This window comes from Mastacembelus armatus, chromosome 21 (genome assembly GCF_900324485.2).
Source record: "Mastacembelus armatus chromosome 21, fMasArm1.2, whole genome shotgun sequence".
In the NCBI taxonomy this organism is placed as follows: domain Eukaryota; kingdom Metazoa; phylum Chordata; class Actinopteri; order Synbranchiformes; family Mastacembelidae; genus Mastacembelus; species Mastacembelus armatus.
In genome coordinates, this window is record NC_046653.1 from 8,733,714 (window position 1) to 8,746,218 (window position 12,505).

The 12,505-nt window shown below is 39.3% G+C and overlaps 1 protein-coding gene across 3 annotated transcripts; it reads right to left on the reverse strand.

Moving 5' to 3' along the window:
- Positions 1-3,336: 3,336 nt before the first annotated feature.
- On the reverse strand, positions 3,337-11,493 carry poglut2 (protein O-glucosyltransferase 2). 3 transcript variants are annotated; one of them, XM_026296438.1, is made up of 10 exons: positions 11,320-11,493; positions 9,168-9,373; positions 8,824-9,029; positions 7,908-7,985; positions 7,074-7,246; positions 5,398-5,635; positions 4,724-4,933; positions 4,472-4,561; positions 4,129-4,233; positions 3,337-3,469 (listed from the first exon to the last, which is right to left on the reverse strand). In XM_026296438.1, exons 2-10 carry the CDS (start codon positions 9,247-9,249, stop codon positions 3,452-3,454), a joined length of 1,200 nt encoding a protein of 399 aa, XP_026152223.1. In that variant the 5' UTR covers positions 9,250-9,373; positions 11,320-11,493; the 3' UTR covers positions 3,337-3,451. The 3 variants fall into 3 exon arrangements, with proteins under 3 accessions (XP_026152223.1, XP_026152222.1, XP_026152224.1); XM_026296437.2 differs by having other exon boundaries at positions 10,971-11,493; XM_026296439.2 differs by lacking the exon at positions 11,320-11,493 and adding an exon at positions 10,525-10,931.
- Between the last annotated feature and the right edge of the window lie 1,012 nt (positions 11,494-12,505).

The following is a 12,505-nucleotide window of genomic DNA, read 5'->3' on the forward strand; positions in this document are numbered from 1 at the left end:
CATCACCTTACGCTGCATCTCCCTGTACTCCTGTCTGTTCTCTTCTGTCCTCTCAGTGTCCCACAACACACTCCTGAACTTCCTCATTCCACCACCAAATCTGCTTTCCTCTTTCCAGATGACACACCAAGTACCCTCCTATCTGATCACTTTAGCTGTAGCTGTCCAGTCATCTGGAGTCAAAGTCCCTACTCTAAGTCTTACACTCCTGCCCTTCCTCTTTTCTCTTTGCCTGCGAACACGCCTTTCTCCTCTCCTTCTTCGGTCAACAGCACCAGTGGTGGTCGTTGTTAACCTGGGCCGCAACCGATCCAGTATGGAAGTCATATTTGTGATTTGCATGTTTGATTTGACTTAAATTTTATGTCGGATGCCCTTCCTGACACAACACTCTGCATTTACCCGGACTTGGGAGTAGCACATGAAGACATTGGATTGTGCCTCCCTGTGGTTGCATTTTTGCTTTGCTTTGTTTATTGTTTATTAATTGTGCTACTATTTAAGCATTGTCTCTACTAGCAATAATTCTGATAGGCAACTGCAGTTGCGATCTATAATGTTATAAATAACAGTTTTTTTTTTGTTTTTTTTTTGGTTTTCCCGTCTTATTGAAATTATAAATATATAAATGTATAAACTGAAACTGTGCCACTGACTCTGTCATTGCAAAACAGGTCAAAATGTAATTGTAAGCAGCAGTTGTTTGCCTATTTAGTGAATTCTAGTAGTTTACATAACCCAAATTGTTGCAGTATGTTTTGAATGGCATTATTATAAGGCTGCACACCCAAATCTACATTTCCTTTTATTGGCCAATCTCGTTTCAGTGTCATCTTTGTTTTAAGAGATGTGTCGCCCAAAAACAATGTTCAAAACACAGCTAACGATCATATACACCCATTTCATTACTCTAGGCATTTCTTTTTGAATACCATGCTATAATACAGTGACACAAAATAATTTTAGCAGGATCAATTCAGTAGTCAATTTTACCATATTGGTGACTTTAGTTATACAGAGACCCCCGACAGTTTTAATGTTAAATTCCACACCTACCATACCTGTTTACATTTCCCTCATCAGCTCACCAACACCAGGTTGTCTTTTGTACTTCCATGCTCTAGTATTCCTTAGTAATACAGTTGTTCCGGTTCTCTTTATGTGAAACCAATTCTGGGATTACACCCCACACTTCACAATTCCCACTGGACTTTAGTTTTTGCATTTTTATTTCCTGCTCTGTTTTCACCTTTTGTTGGACATTGATTTTGTCCTTCATTCTCCATGCCTGATCATCTCTGCCTGGATTCTAGATAAGCTCTAGCTTTTTATTAATAAACTGCCTAAATTTATCTGCCACTATTATCTTCGCTTGTTTACGTTCCATCTGTTTGTTTCTCACATGAAACATGGCATCTAGAGGTTGAGTCATGGCAACTGGACCTCTAGTTTTTAGGTTGAACTAAAAGTCCAGTTGCCATGACTCAACCTCTAGATAACTTCACCTGTACAACTGAGAATCTCCACAGACATGAAACATGGTAGTTTACCATGTTCATCACCTCATTTCTATGTGAGAGCATTTGCTAAATGGCACTAAGTATAAAGTACAGTTTAGATTATTTTGCAGGTATTTAGTCATAAATAAAACTTGAAATAAAATAAAATCAAAATTTGACCTGATGGTGGCATTATACACAAATATTGCTACCAATTTTAATCTTCTGGAAACATAAATGCAAAATGCTTGAATTTATCTAGTAAACGGTGAGTTATTCATTAATCAGATAGTACTGAATCATTAAAAATGCTTCCCTCTCAAATTCTAAACTTCATTCTAAACCCTGAACATCTTTGTTCTTATGTAATAAACTGCCATAGACAAGCACTGTTCTCTTCTGTCCTCTCAGTGTCCCACTTCTTCTTAGCTAACCTTTTCCTTTTAACACACTCCTGAACTTCCTCATTCCACCACCAAGTCTCCTTATCTACTTTCCTTTTTCCAGATGATACACCAAGTATCCTCCTACCTGTCTCCCTGATCACTTTAGCTGTAGCTGTCCAGTCAACTGGAAGAACCTCCTGACCTCCCAGAGCCTGTTTCAGCTCCTCCCTGAAAGCCACACAACACTCTTCCTTTTTCAACTTCCACCAGTTGGTCCTCTGCTCTGCCCTTGTCCTCTTCATCTTCCTCACTACCAGAGTCATCCTACACACCACCATCTTATGCTGTCTGGCTACACTCTCCCCAACCACTACTTTGCAGTCACTGATCTCTTTCAGGTTGAAACGTCTGCACAAGATGTAATCAACTTGTGTGCTCCTGCCTCCACTCTTATATGTCACCCTATGCTCCTCCCTTTTCTGGAAAAATGTGTTCACTACAGCCATTTCCATTCTTATTGCGAAGTCTACCACCATCTGTCCTTCTGCATTCCTGTCCTACATACCAAACTTACCCATCACTTCCTCGTCACCTCTGTTTCCCTCACCAACATGTCCATTGAAGTCTGCCCCAATCAACACTCTCTCACCACTAGGGATACCTTGAATCACCTCATCCATCTCCCTCCAGAATTTCTCCTTCTCTTCTAGCTCACATCCTACCTGTGGGGAATAACCACTGACAACATTCAACATCACACCTTCAACTTCCATCTTCAGACTCATCACCCTATCTGACACTCTCTTCATCTCCAGAACATTCCTAGCAAAATCCTCCTTCAGGATAACTCCTACTCCATTCCTCTTTCCAACCACACCATTATAAAACAGCTTGAACCCTGCTCCTAATCTATAGGCCTTGCTACCTTTCCACCTGGTCTCCTGAACACACAAGATATCCACCTTTCTTCTCTCCATCATATCAGCCAACTCTCTAGTTTTCCCTGACAAAGTCCCTACATTCAAAGTCCTTACTCTAAGTCCTACACTCCTGCCCTTCCTCTTCTCTCTTTGCCTACGAACATGCCTTCCTCCTCTCCTTCTTTGACCAACAGTAGTCCAATTTCCACAGTCACCCTGTAGGTCAACAGCACCAGTGGCGGTTGTTGTTAACTCAAGCCAGGACCGATCCGGTATGGAAGTCATATTTGAGATTCGCATGTTTGATTTGGCTGAAATTGTACGTCGGACGCCCTTCCTGATACAACCCTTTGCATTTACCCAGACTTGGGACCAGCACATGAAGACACTGGATTGTGCCCCCTTGTGGTTGCATTATCACACCATGTTAAACCCTGCTTTTTTAATGCACATATATGCTTTTGCAATGTTGGTGTATAATACTAAAGTAAAAAGGCAGTTGCTTTTAACATACAAAAAGAAGTACATTTATTTTAAAAATAGATAAGGTGATTTTAATATTACAGTCATACATTTCTTCAACACTTGGACAAATTATTTGGCAATATGTCAGATATGAAAGACTGCATTATAGCTGGGCGACAGGTCAAAGTTCATCCTTTGCCTGAAAAACAAAGAATAAGATTCATGTCAGTGAGAAGGAGAGAGGTCATTAGAAAAATATTCCAGCTTTCAAAACCAGTTACTTAGTTTGTTTTAACATACAGGAGATGTGCCACTGGGTACTGAACTGTCTTGTACTGAATTTATAAAATAAGCTATGAATTACACTGAGTTTGGTAGCATCACTTAATTCCTACCACAGCAATGCTAAACTTCAATCAGACTGTCTAATGGGATATATAATTTTTGTTTGTTTGTCAATGTTGCATTATTTTACAAAGCAGAGGTATTTTAGATGCAGTGACACCTTGCACACAGCAGAGGGAGGCACAGCCTGTCAAGTGCTAAGCTCTTAAGACTAGATGGAGTTAAACAGTAAGCACAAAACATAAAACAAAACCTTACTTTGGACTATTTGCTGATAACATTCAACATAGGCAACACAAAAAAATAAGACACCTTTCTATCATTCTATCTGATGATCTAATTAAAAACAAATGAAAACATATTTATAAATACTATACTCCATTTTTGCTTATACATTCCTCTAAATGTTACACATCGAACCTTTAAGTGTATCTTTGCAAGGAAAGAAGTTGGTAGTTTAGAAGAATAAAGCAAACCTGAAGAACACAAAGCATCCTGTAAGGTGTTCCTTACCCTTTTCCTGTGGCAGTAACATGGAAACAGGTCATCAGCAGGCTGCTCTACAAGCACCATGTCCTTACGCACCTTAGGCTCTGTCACCTGGAGTCTGGCATAGCCCTATAAGAACAACAATGAACTCAGACAGAGAAATATGACAGGCAGGTATAATATATCCTGGTAAAAACTAAGAACTATGCTTTTAAAACACATTCCTGAATTATTATGTGAAAACAATTCAGACTAACACATAACATAACTCGATGGTAAAATTTCTCAGTACATAGTACTGATACTTTTGTAGTACCTTAACTTTTTTCAATATGTAAACATAACTCTGGAACTCTAGAAATCTTACCTCAAAAAGTTTGTAGTAATAACAAAATATGCTGTCTCCCATGAGATGATTGCGGGCAAACTGCTGACCTGCCAATGCAATTTTCCTTGCCTGAAAGATATCAGACATTCTTACATCCTTACAGAGTTATGTTTTTAGTCACAACACCAAATCACAATTTACTCAGTTTTTTTTGTCTACTGCAAAAATTAATACCAGAGATCTTAGTATTTACAGTATAATTGAATACATGTCCATAATCATCACCATCACCTCTTCATCATGGTCACGAGCCCACTTGATCCTTTCTAGCAGGTCTCCTAGGTCCGCTCTAATTGGAATGTAGTGCTCCCATGGCCGTAGTTCGCTGTAGAAATGCTCGTAGTATGCAGAATCCTGCTTTAAGACCACACTGTCTCCTGCCAGCAGGTAAGGCATCCGGTATGCTGCCACAGTGCCATCAATGTTTATTTGGTACTTGTACTGGTGTTGGACATGGATTAAAGAAAAAACAATTAACAGACCTTTCTGAAAAACAGAAAGTTAGAATAGAAAAAAAAGAGTGACATATACCTGGTCTTTTAGTTTACTAAATCCTTCACTTTCCTCATTAGACATTTACTTCTCCCTTCTGCCATTTAGTGCAGATTGGGTAGTCTCAGTCTGTCTGCATTTCTGTGCTGTAAGTACCGTCCTATGGTTATAAACCAATTACGTACAAACTGAAAAGATCTGCAGAGTTAAGTGTCAAATTTGCCAGTAGTGTCAGACTGGAAAAATGACATGGTATTACTTTAATGTTTAAGGTGTATTTTGCTCCTGCAGCACAGTCATTTCTCATTGCAATTAATACTTACCTATTTATCAAAGGTTATCAAACTATCCCTTAATTGGACACCCCTGATATAAGCCAGTACATGAGAAATCAGCTATAAAAATGCACTTACCTTGAAAAAGTCAAAGAAGGAGACATGTTTGACTAGCGGCCCATAGAGGCTTTCATCGTGCTTGAAGAAGAAGAAGTTGGTAAAAGCAGCATCTAACATGTTGGGGTGAGACCTCGAAAGCTTGACCAACTCCAGTCGCTCCTGACGACTATCTCTCCCTCTCCAGAAGGCTGTGGCGTTCTTATCAGGCCATGGTGGCCCTGTGTTGGCCTGAACGGACATCATGTCCAGGCTTACTCTGTTCATTGGTTTGACAACACTGAGTCAAATCTCGTGCACTTTGTGACATTATTAATCTCAGCACCTGTCAAATGTATGTACGTACATAGATGGATAACATTTAACAAGTATCAGACATTATGACAGTCACAAAAGTCTCTCAGTAATACATATATAACTTATATATCATACTACTTTATCCACTTAGTCAGATTTGCTTCAGTGCATTTTAATTTATTTGCTCTCTGTTGCCCAACCGTTGATCTCTTTCTGTTAAAAAAAAAAATCAGTTCATTGTTATAAATAAAACAGTTTTTTCATGCAGAGACCAGCAACTACACATACAAAGACTCTGAAAAACACCTAGTGAGTGAGTGAGTGTCATTTATTACAAGGCAAGAGAGCTTCTGCACTGCATAAAGTCAAGTATACCTGTTACGAAGAGATATTATGCTGGATGAATCTGCTTGTAACATAAAAACATTTTCTGGCAAAAATCTTCTTACTGTCACACACAAATCAGGAATCTCAAGCTTAAAAAACAAAAAACAAACAAAAAAAAAACACATGAAGTACAACTTTAGACAAGCAGAGTGGAAAGTTGAGAAAATAATGAGCATCCTGGCACAGGTTTATTTTAGTTCTATTATTCTGTCTGTGCTGTGACAGTGCCAGGGTTACTGGCTTTGTACGTGGGTCTGCTTGTCCCTACTGTCATCTGTTAAGAAGAGCAGGGCATATTTTATCTTTATGACAATGACATAAAATCTTGTTAGTAAAAGGAGTTCAAGTTTGTTTACTTAAACCATCATGATCCAAATTCAACCCACAAATCAGACAAAATTGATTCTTCTGTACTGGGCCAAGCCAAACAAAAGATTTACCAAACCTACAAAATACACTGAGGCAAAAAGTCTTGTCAAAAACACAAAAAAATTAATTTAATCCACAGAAACTGCTCAAATCTTAATAATCTATTTGTTATCAATCCACATGGTGATGTTTTTAAGACATGGCTTTGGCTTACAATTAGAAGCCACTGCCGTGAATCCAACCTGACTACAGCTCCTGTGCTCCATGAATAATCAAGATCCTGATCTGGATTCATATGTCAAGCTTTTAAGCAGCGATTATAATATACCCATAAGACTTTTGGTGGAGTATTCTTTTAAGGGTGCCCCAACTGTAACTGACATTTTTGTAGATTACTTATGAAATGGTGACTCATTTTGTTTACATCTGGTGATGACAGTATTTTTGCATCATTTTTCTATCAAGAGCTTGGTTATGCCCCAAGTTGATCTACATAAATTACTTACAATATGACAAACACTGTGTAGAATTTTAATGGGTAAAATTGCTAACTGCTGTGAATACTTACTAATATTACTTCACACAAGAGCTAACAAATCTGTTTTAATTGCTGAACATTTTGTATCATGAATATGAAGCCTTACCTTCCCATGGTCTCAAGGACAGACTCAGTCAGGTCATAAGTGGGCATGACAATGTCTCTGGTATTGTTAGAGCCACACCAGGAAAATATAGGATGGATCTTTTCAGTGGGTTTCCTCTTCTCCAATGGCCAGTCACCCAGGTTAACAAAAAACTCTAGATCAGGGAGCTTCACCTGGAAACATAATAATTTGACTGTCAACCATTGAAAGATATTAATAATATTATATAATAGAAAAATCACTGCTCCATACTCCTGCATGCAACTCACTAATCATTCTGTGCATTATTAAAGACTTTAGATCCTTGTAAAGCATCATAACCATCTATATGAAAGAACAAATGTAGTATCAATCTAAAGTTATTCAGAGATTTTTAATCAGGTCTATGTCTAGCAATTTAAAACTAGGTGAACTAAATCTAATGTAAGGCATCCATCCATCCATCATCTATACCCACTTATTCCTAACCAGGGTCCCAGGGATCTGCTGGAGTCTATCCCAGCTCTCTCTCAGGTGAAAGGCAGGGGTACACCCTGGACAGGTCACCAGTCCATCACAGGGCCACATAGAGACAAACAACCTCACACACTCACACTCACTCCTATGGACAATTTAGAGTCACCAATCAACCTGACATACATGTTTTTGGACTGTGGGAGGAAACCAGAGTACCTGGAGAAAACCCACACAAGCACAGGGAGAACATGCAGACTCCACACTGAAAGACCCCTGCTGGGTTTCGCATTTTCTTGCTGTGTGGCAACAGTGCTAACCACCAATCCAACCCGTGCTGCTATTGTAAGGCATATTAAAGACTGTTTAGGAAGAGCTTACCTTCCTGGTGAGTGACAGGAGGATGGCATCCATAAAGATTCTGAAACCTACATGTTCCCCAAATGTTTTAACATAAACCTAAGAAAAATAAAAAGCTATGTCAAGATAAAAAAATACCTAACAGGAGGTATGTTACAATTGCATAGTTTGATGGAAGCTGACTGAAGGTCTTTTTTCAGCTTAGGATTACCTACTGAACCAGTAAACTGTATCACTAAACCTCAGGGCAAGTAATTTTTAGGACTTTTACAACATATTTTCAACAGAAAATTTATAAAAATTTATAAATTTTAATGTTATAAAATTTACAAAAAATTAAACAGATTAATTTATAATTTAAACAATCTAAATTTATGGAGCAGAGTTTTGAATGGGAACAGAATGTTTAAATTCCAAGGGGATTGTAAATGAATGGGCTGCATATTACTGAATGTTCCCAAGTAATGCTAGAACAGTGTGATACACAGTGCTAGCAACACTTCACCTTGTGAACAGGATAAGAGACACATCATTTTTACAGTAACCTAGATTCACATGCACAGTGGCATTTTCAAAAGATTATTTTCCTGAACAGCTGGCTGCACTGCTCTCCCAGGTGTGGCACATACTGTAACTTGAGGCTCTTCTGACTGACTTTACAATATTACATGGCCCTAGGTACTATTCTCCCTAAAATAAATAAATAAACAAATAAATAAATAAATAAAAAATACTATTTCTATACTACCATGAGATTATGGTTGTATATGAAATTATTTATGTGTTAATATCAAGTAATTGTGGAGATAGATTAAAAATGACGTCTTCACTCTTGGTTTAGCTGCAATTTACCAGTAGACCAGTTTGCTGTTACCAGTAATCTCACGCTGATACTGGATATTTGCTAAAAATCAAAAAATCCGCAGATGTGATGTACCTTGTTGTCTTTGACTGTGTAATGGCAGAGACTTTGCCGCTGCCCAAAGCGCTGTGGAATCTCCCGTGAATTAAGATCCAGGTCAACAGTAGCATAACGGGACAAGTCCCTGTCTATCTGGGGGAAGGACCTAGGACAGTGCATGTGGGTCTCCCATACAGCACCATTGGGCTGGGGACAGTCACAGCCCTCATGATAGACTGTGCCTGAAAACAAAAAGCACAGAAACATCATTAAGATTTTTCTCTTGCACCTGACATTAACATGTGCTGCCATTGTTGTTTGTTAAAATCCAAAGTCTCATCCTAAAACTGATTTGTTATGTAGCTTTGGTTGTACTTTACCTTTGAGAATGAATGGTGACTTGGCAACATGTTTATTCTTGAGCAGAATGTGGATATGAAGATCCGTGTAGGTGGCGTACATTCTGTAACGAACCAGGAATGACCCATCGTGGCGATCCAGGACCTGGATCCAAATCCTGGTGAACTGCTCTGCTGGAGACACAATCTTCACTTCAAAGGTCTTCTCACCAGGTGATGTGGTTAAACTGTGGGGGATAAAACATGAAGAATGTGGTCTGGACAAAAGAGGACAAAGCTGGAAAAATACTGGCAAATCATACAGCAGCATAAGCACAAAACTGTATGACTTAAAAAATTGAACACGTATACAAACCACTATTTGTGTGGCTCATGAAGATTTTTTCTCACCCAACAGTACATACATTTTATATAATACCAACACTTTTTTAAGCTTTTAAAATCTTACTATGTAAAAATTACTGCAAAGTTGCTCTAACATCATAATACAGTCATTCTGTAGGTATTCTGACAGATGCGAATGCTATTTTTACTTCCAAATATAGTCAGATAAGATAATGACTGGTACCTAAAGATCACAGGCACTGGACAATGGGATACAGAGAACATGTAATTCCTTTAGAGAAATGTGACTTTCCAAAAGATTTAAATGACAGTCCAAGTATTAGCACAATGACATTTGGTCTTGTATTGGCTCTCCATTCCAGCATGTTGGATATTAAATAAAGCCTGGTGATGCTTACCGAAACACTTTTCTTGCTTGACATATTAAACTATTTGGTTACAAGAATTTCTGACTGCCTTGTCTATTTGTTTATGATTCTGCTGCTGGATACGGATGTAAAACCCTGTTAAAGGTGAATGTTAGGTAAATCAAGCACATAGTCAAGTTTTAGATTGACTGACCCAAACAAATATTAAATAATATTACTGCCCTACACTTCTTAAATCTTAAGCCTGTATAATTGAATTTGCCTCAAACTACCTTGCCCTACTCATTATTTTTGCTATACCCAAGAGATTATAAAACCACAGCCATCAGGCCTGCAGATCCTTTTGTTTCCCTACAAACCGTGTGTGTGTGTGTGTGTATGTGTGAGAATACAGAGCGAAGTGAACCAATCTTAAGTTAAAATGCTGAGCTTCCTTACCCATATTACTGACTGCATTTGTTTGACATGTCACTTCTAATGTATATCAGACTACATGTGTTGCATTATGCATTACTGTTTTGTATTTATTTAGCCAAGTGTACCAAAAGTTTTTTATTTAACCTGAAGGAGTATTGAAGACTGAGATGGCGGATGCATTTGTGATGTGACTGATAATAAGTTGTGTTTATTCTTTATTCAAGTTCTTATTTATTGAAATACTTAACTGCAATAAGTTGATTTCCTTCTTGTGTAGACAAACTCATCCATCCATCCATATGTCCAGATCATGAGTAAAAGGTTGAAACTATTCAGTGGATGCTCCACATCAGATGTCCAGTGAATCAGCTACACTAAATAACGTGACTACATTACAACACTGTTATGAAACATAACTTTTAGTGTGATACTTAACATAGTATTACACATTAGTTTTTTCAAGTATTGACAAAAAAAAAAAACTTAAGGGGGGCCTGCATTTCTGCTAATTGGGAAATAGTTCAGAAACTACAGTGACTTTACTCTCCAACACGTGCTGTGGGTTTATACAACCTCTCATATCCAAGACAGGATGCTGCCATGAGCATTTGAAAGTAACACTACTTTCCCATTTTGTTGCGACTGGAAAAACGTCCTGGCACCAAAGGCTCCGTCACAGGCCCCAGTTACTTACTTCTTCCCCGAGCTGTCCACCGCCTGAATGTAGAAAAATCGAGCTGGAAGGACAATGTTTGCCTCCAGTCCCGGTCCCCATACTAAAGTTTTGGCAGCGCTGGGTACCGAGCCCGCCTGAGCCCCGGGGATTTCATGTGTGAGCAGACCCAGACAGCAGGGCAGCAGCAACCACGAAAACAGTCCGAGAGTCATATCTGTCAGCGTCGACTCTTATGGCTGTAACATTAAATAGTCTTAGTCCTTTAACACGTCTCCTGTTCGCCTTTACTCTTCTTCCCACAGAGGCCCACTTCCCAAAACGGTCCAGGCTTTAAGGCTTTACAAAGCTAAGCTAAGTCTGTTCGTACCGTTTTAGCGTCAGTGCGTCCAGCTTCTACTTGGTACAGCGTGGTTCAGCGGTGACACTGCAGTCTGGCTGACAGCAGCCTGTCTGACTTTAGGTGGTATATCTCAGTGTGGGCCATGTCTATTCTTCTCCAGTTCAATAAACTATCTGCACAATGAACAGGGCCATGCAGCGACCTGATTGGCCATCGCTCCATCGACTCTGGATGTGATTGGCTCACTGAGCAATGGACTCCTACAGGACAGTCTGATTGCATGGAAATCCGGAACTTAAAGTCTTTAAAGACACATGTTTCTAAGTGAATGGGACAGGATCGTGAATGGGGTAATTATCATGGACCTATTTACTGTGTTATATTGTTGTTAGTGAACGCGCTGATTGGCTAATGTAGATTACGGAGCAGTATCACTGCTCTTCACTATCCTGTAATGTTTTTAATGGTGGATGTAGTATTCAAATTAAAGCTACCTGTGTCATATTCTGAAAACATTCCATTATAAGGAGTCCTGCATTGAATCCACTGTTGCCTCACAGTAAAGAAGAAGGGCCCGGGTTCGCAGCCCATCAGGATCCTTTCTGCAAAACATGTTTTTCTAGCCTGTTGTCATCACTGCTGCTTAAGCACTATGTTCTATTACAGGTTCTGTCGAGATGCCCATCAGTACAGGCTTTCCTTTCCTCTGACACTGCTCAGTAGAATAGCCTGCATGAACCTTAAAATCATTCAACCTGGTCATGATGGTAGAATTCCTGTAGTTTGACTTGGAGGCATTCAGTTTTATAAACTCTGGCAAATCTTAATGCCTTAATGCTTCTTCAAGTTCTACACCATGGACAGATTGCCAGTTTTGTATCAACATTTTAAGGTGATATGCTAAAGTTGGGGCAGCAGAGTGGATGAGTGGTTAGCACTGTTGCCTCACAGCAAGAAGGTTCCTGGTTTGAAACCCATCAGGGGCCTTTCTGTGAGGAGTTTGCATGTTCTCCCTGTGCTTGTGTGGGTTTTCTCCAGGTACTCTGGTTTCCTCCCACAGTCCAAAAACATGTATGTCAGGTTGATTGGTGACTCTAAATTGCCCATAGGAGTGAGTGTGAGTGTGTGAGGTTGTTTGTCTCTATGTGGCCCTGTGATGGACTGGTGACCTGTCCAGGGTGTACCCCTGCCTTTCACCCAAAGAGAGCTGGGA

Bases quoted from the DNA above. Each gene is read 5' to 3' on its own strand.
- poglut2 (XM_026296437.2), bottom strand. From the start codon at position 11,164: ATGACTCTCGGACTGTTTTCGTGGTTGCTGCTGCCCTGCTGTCTGGGT. The intron at 9,030-9,167 runs GTAAAGTACAAC...TTTTGTTTTCAG, and splicing joins GTCACCATTCATTCTCAAAG to GCACAGTCTATCATGAGGGC. The intron at 7,986-8,823 runs GTACATCACATC...TATTTTTCTTAG, and splicing joins ACACAGTCAAAGACAACAAG to GTTTATGTTAAAACATTTGG.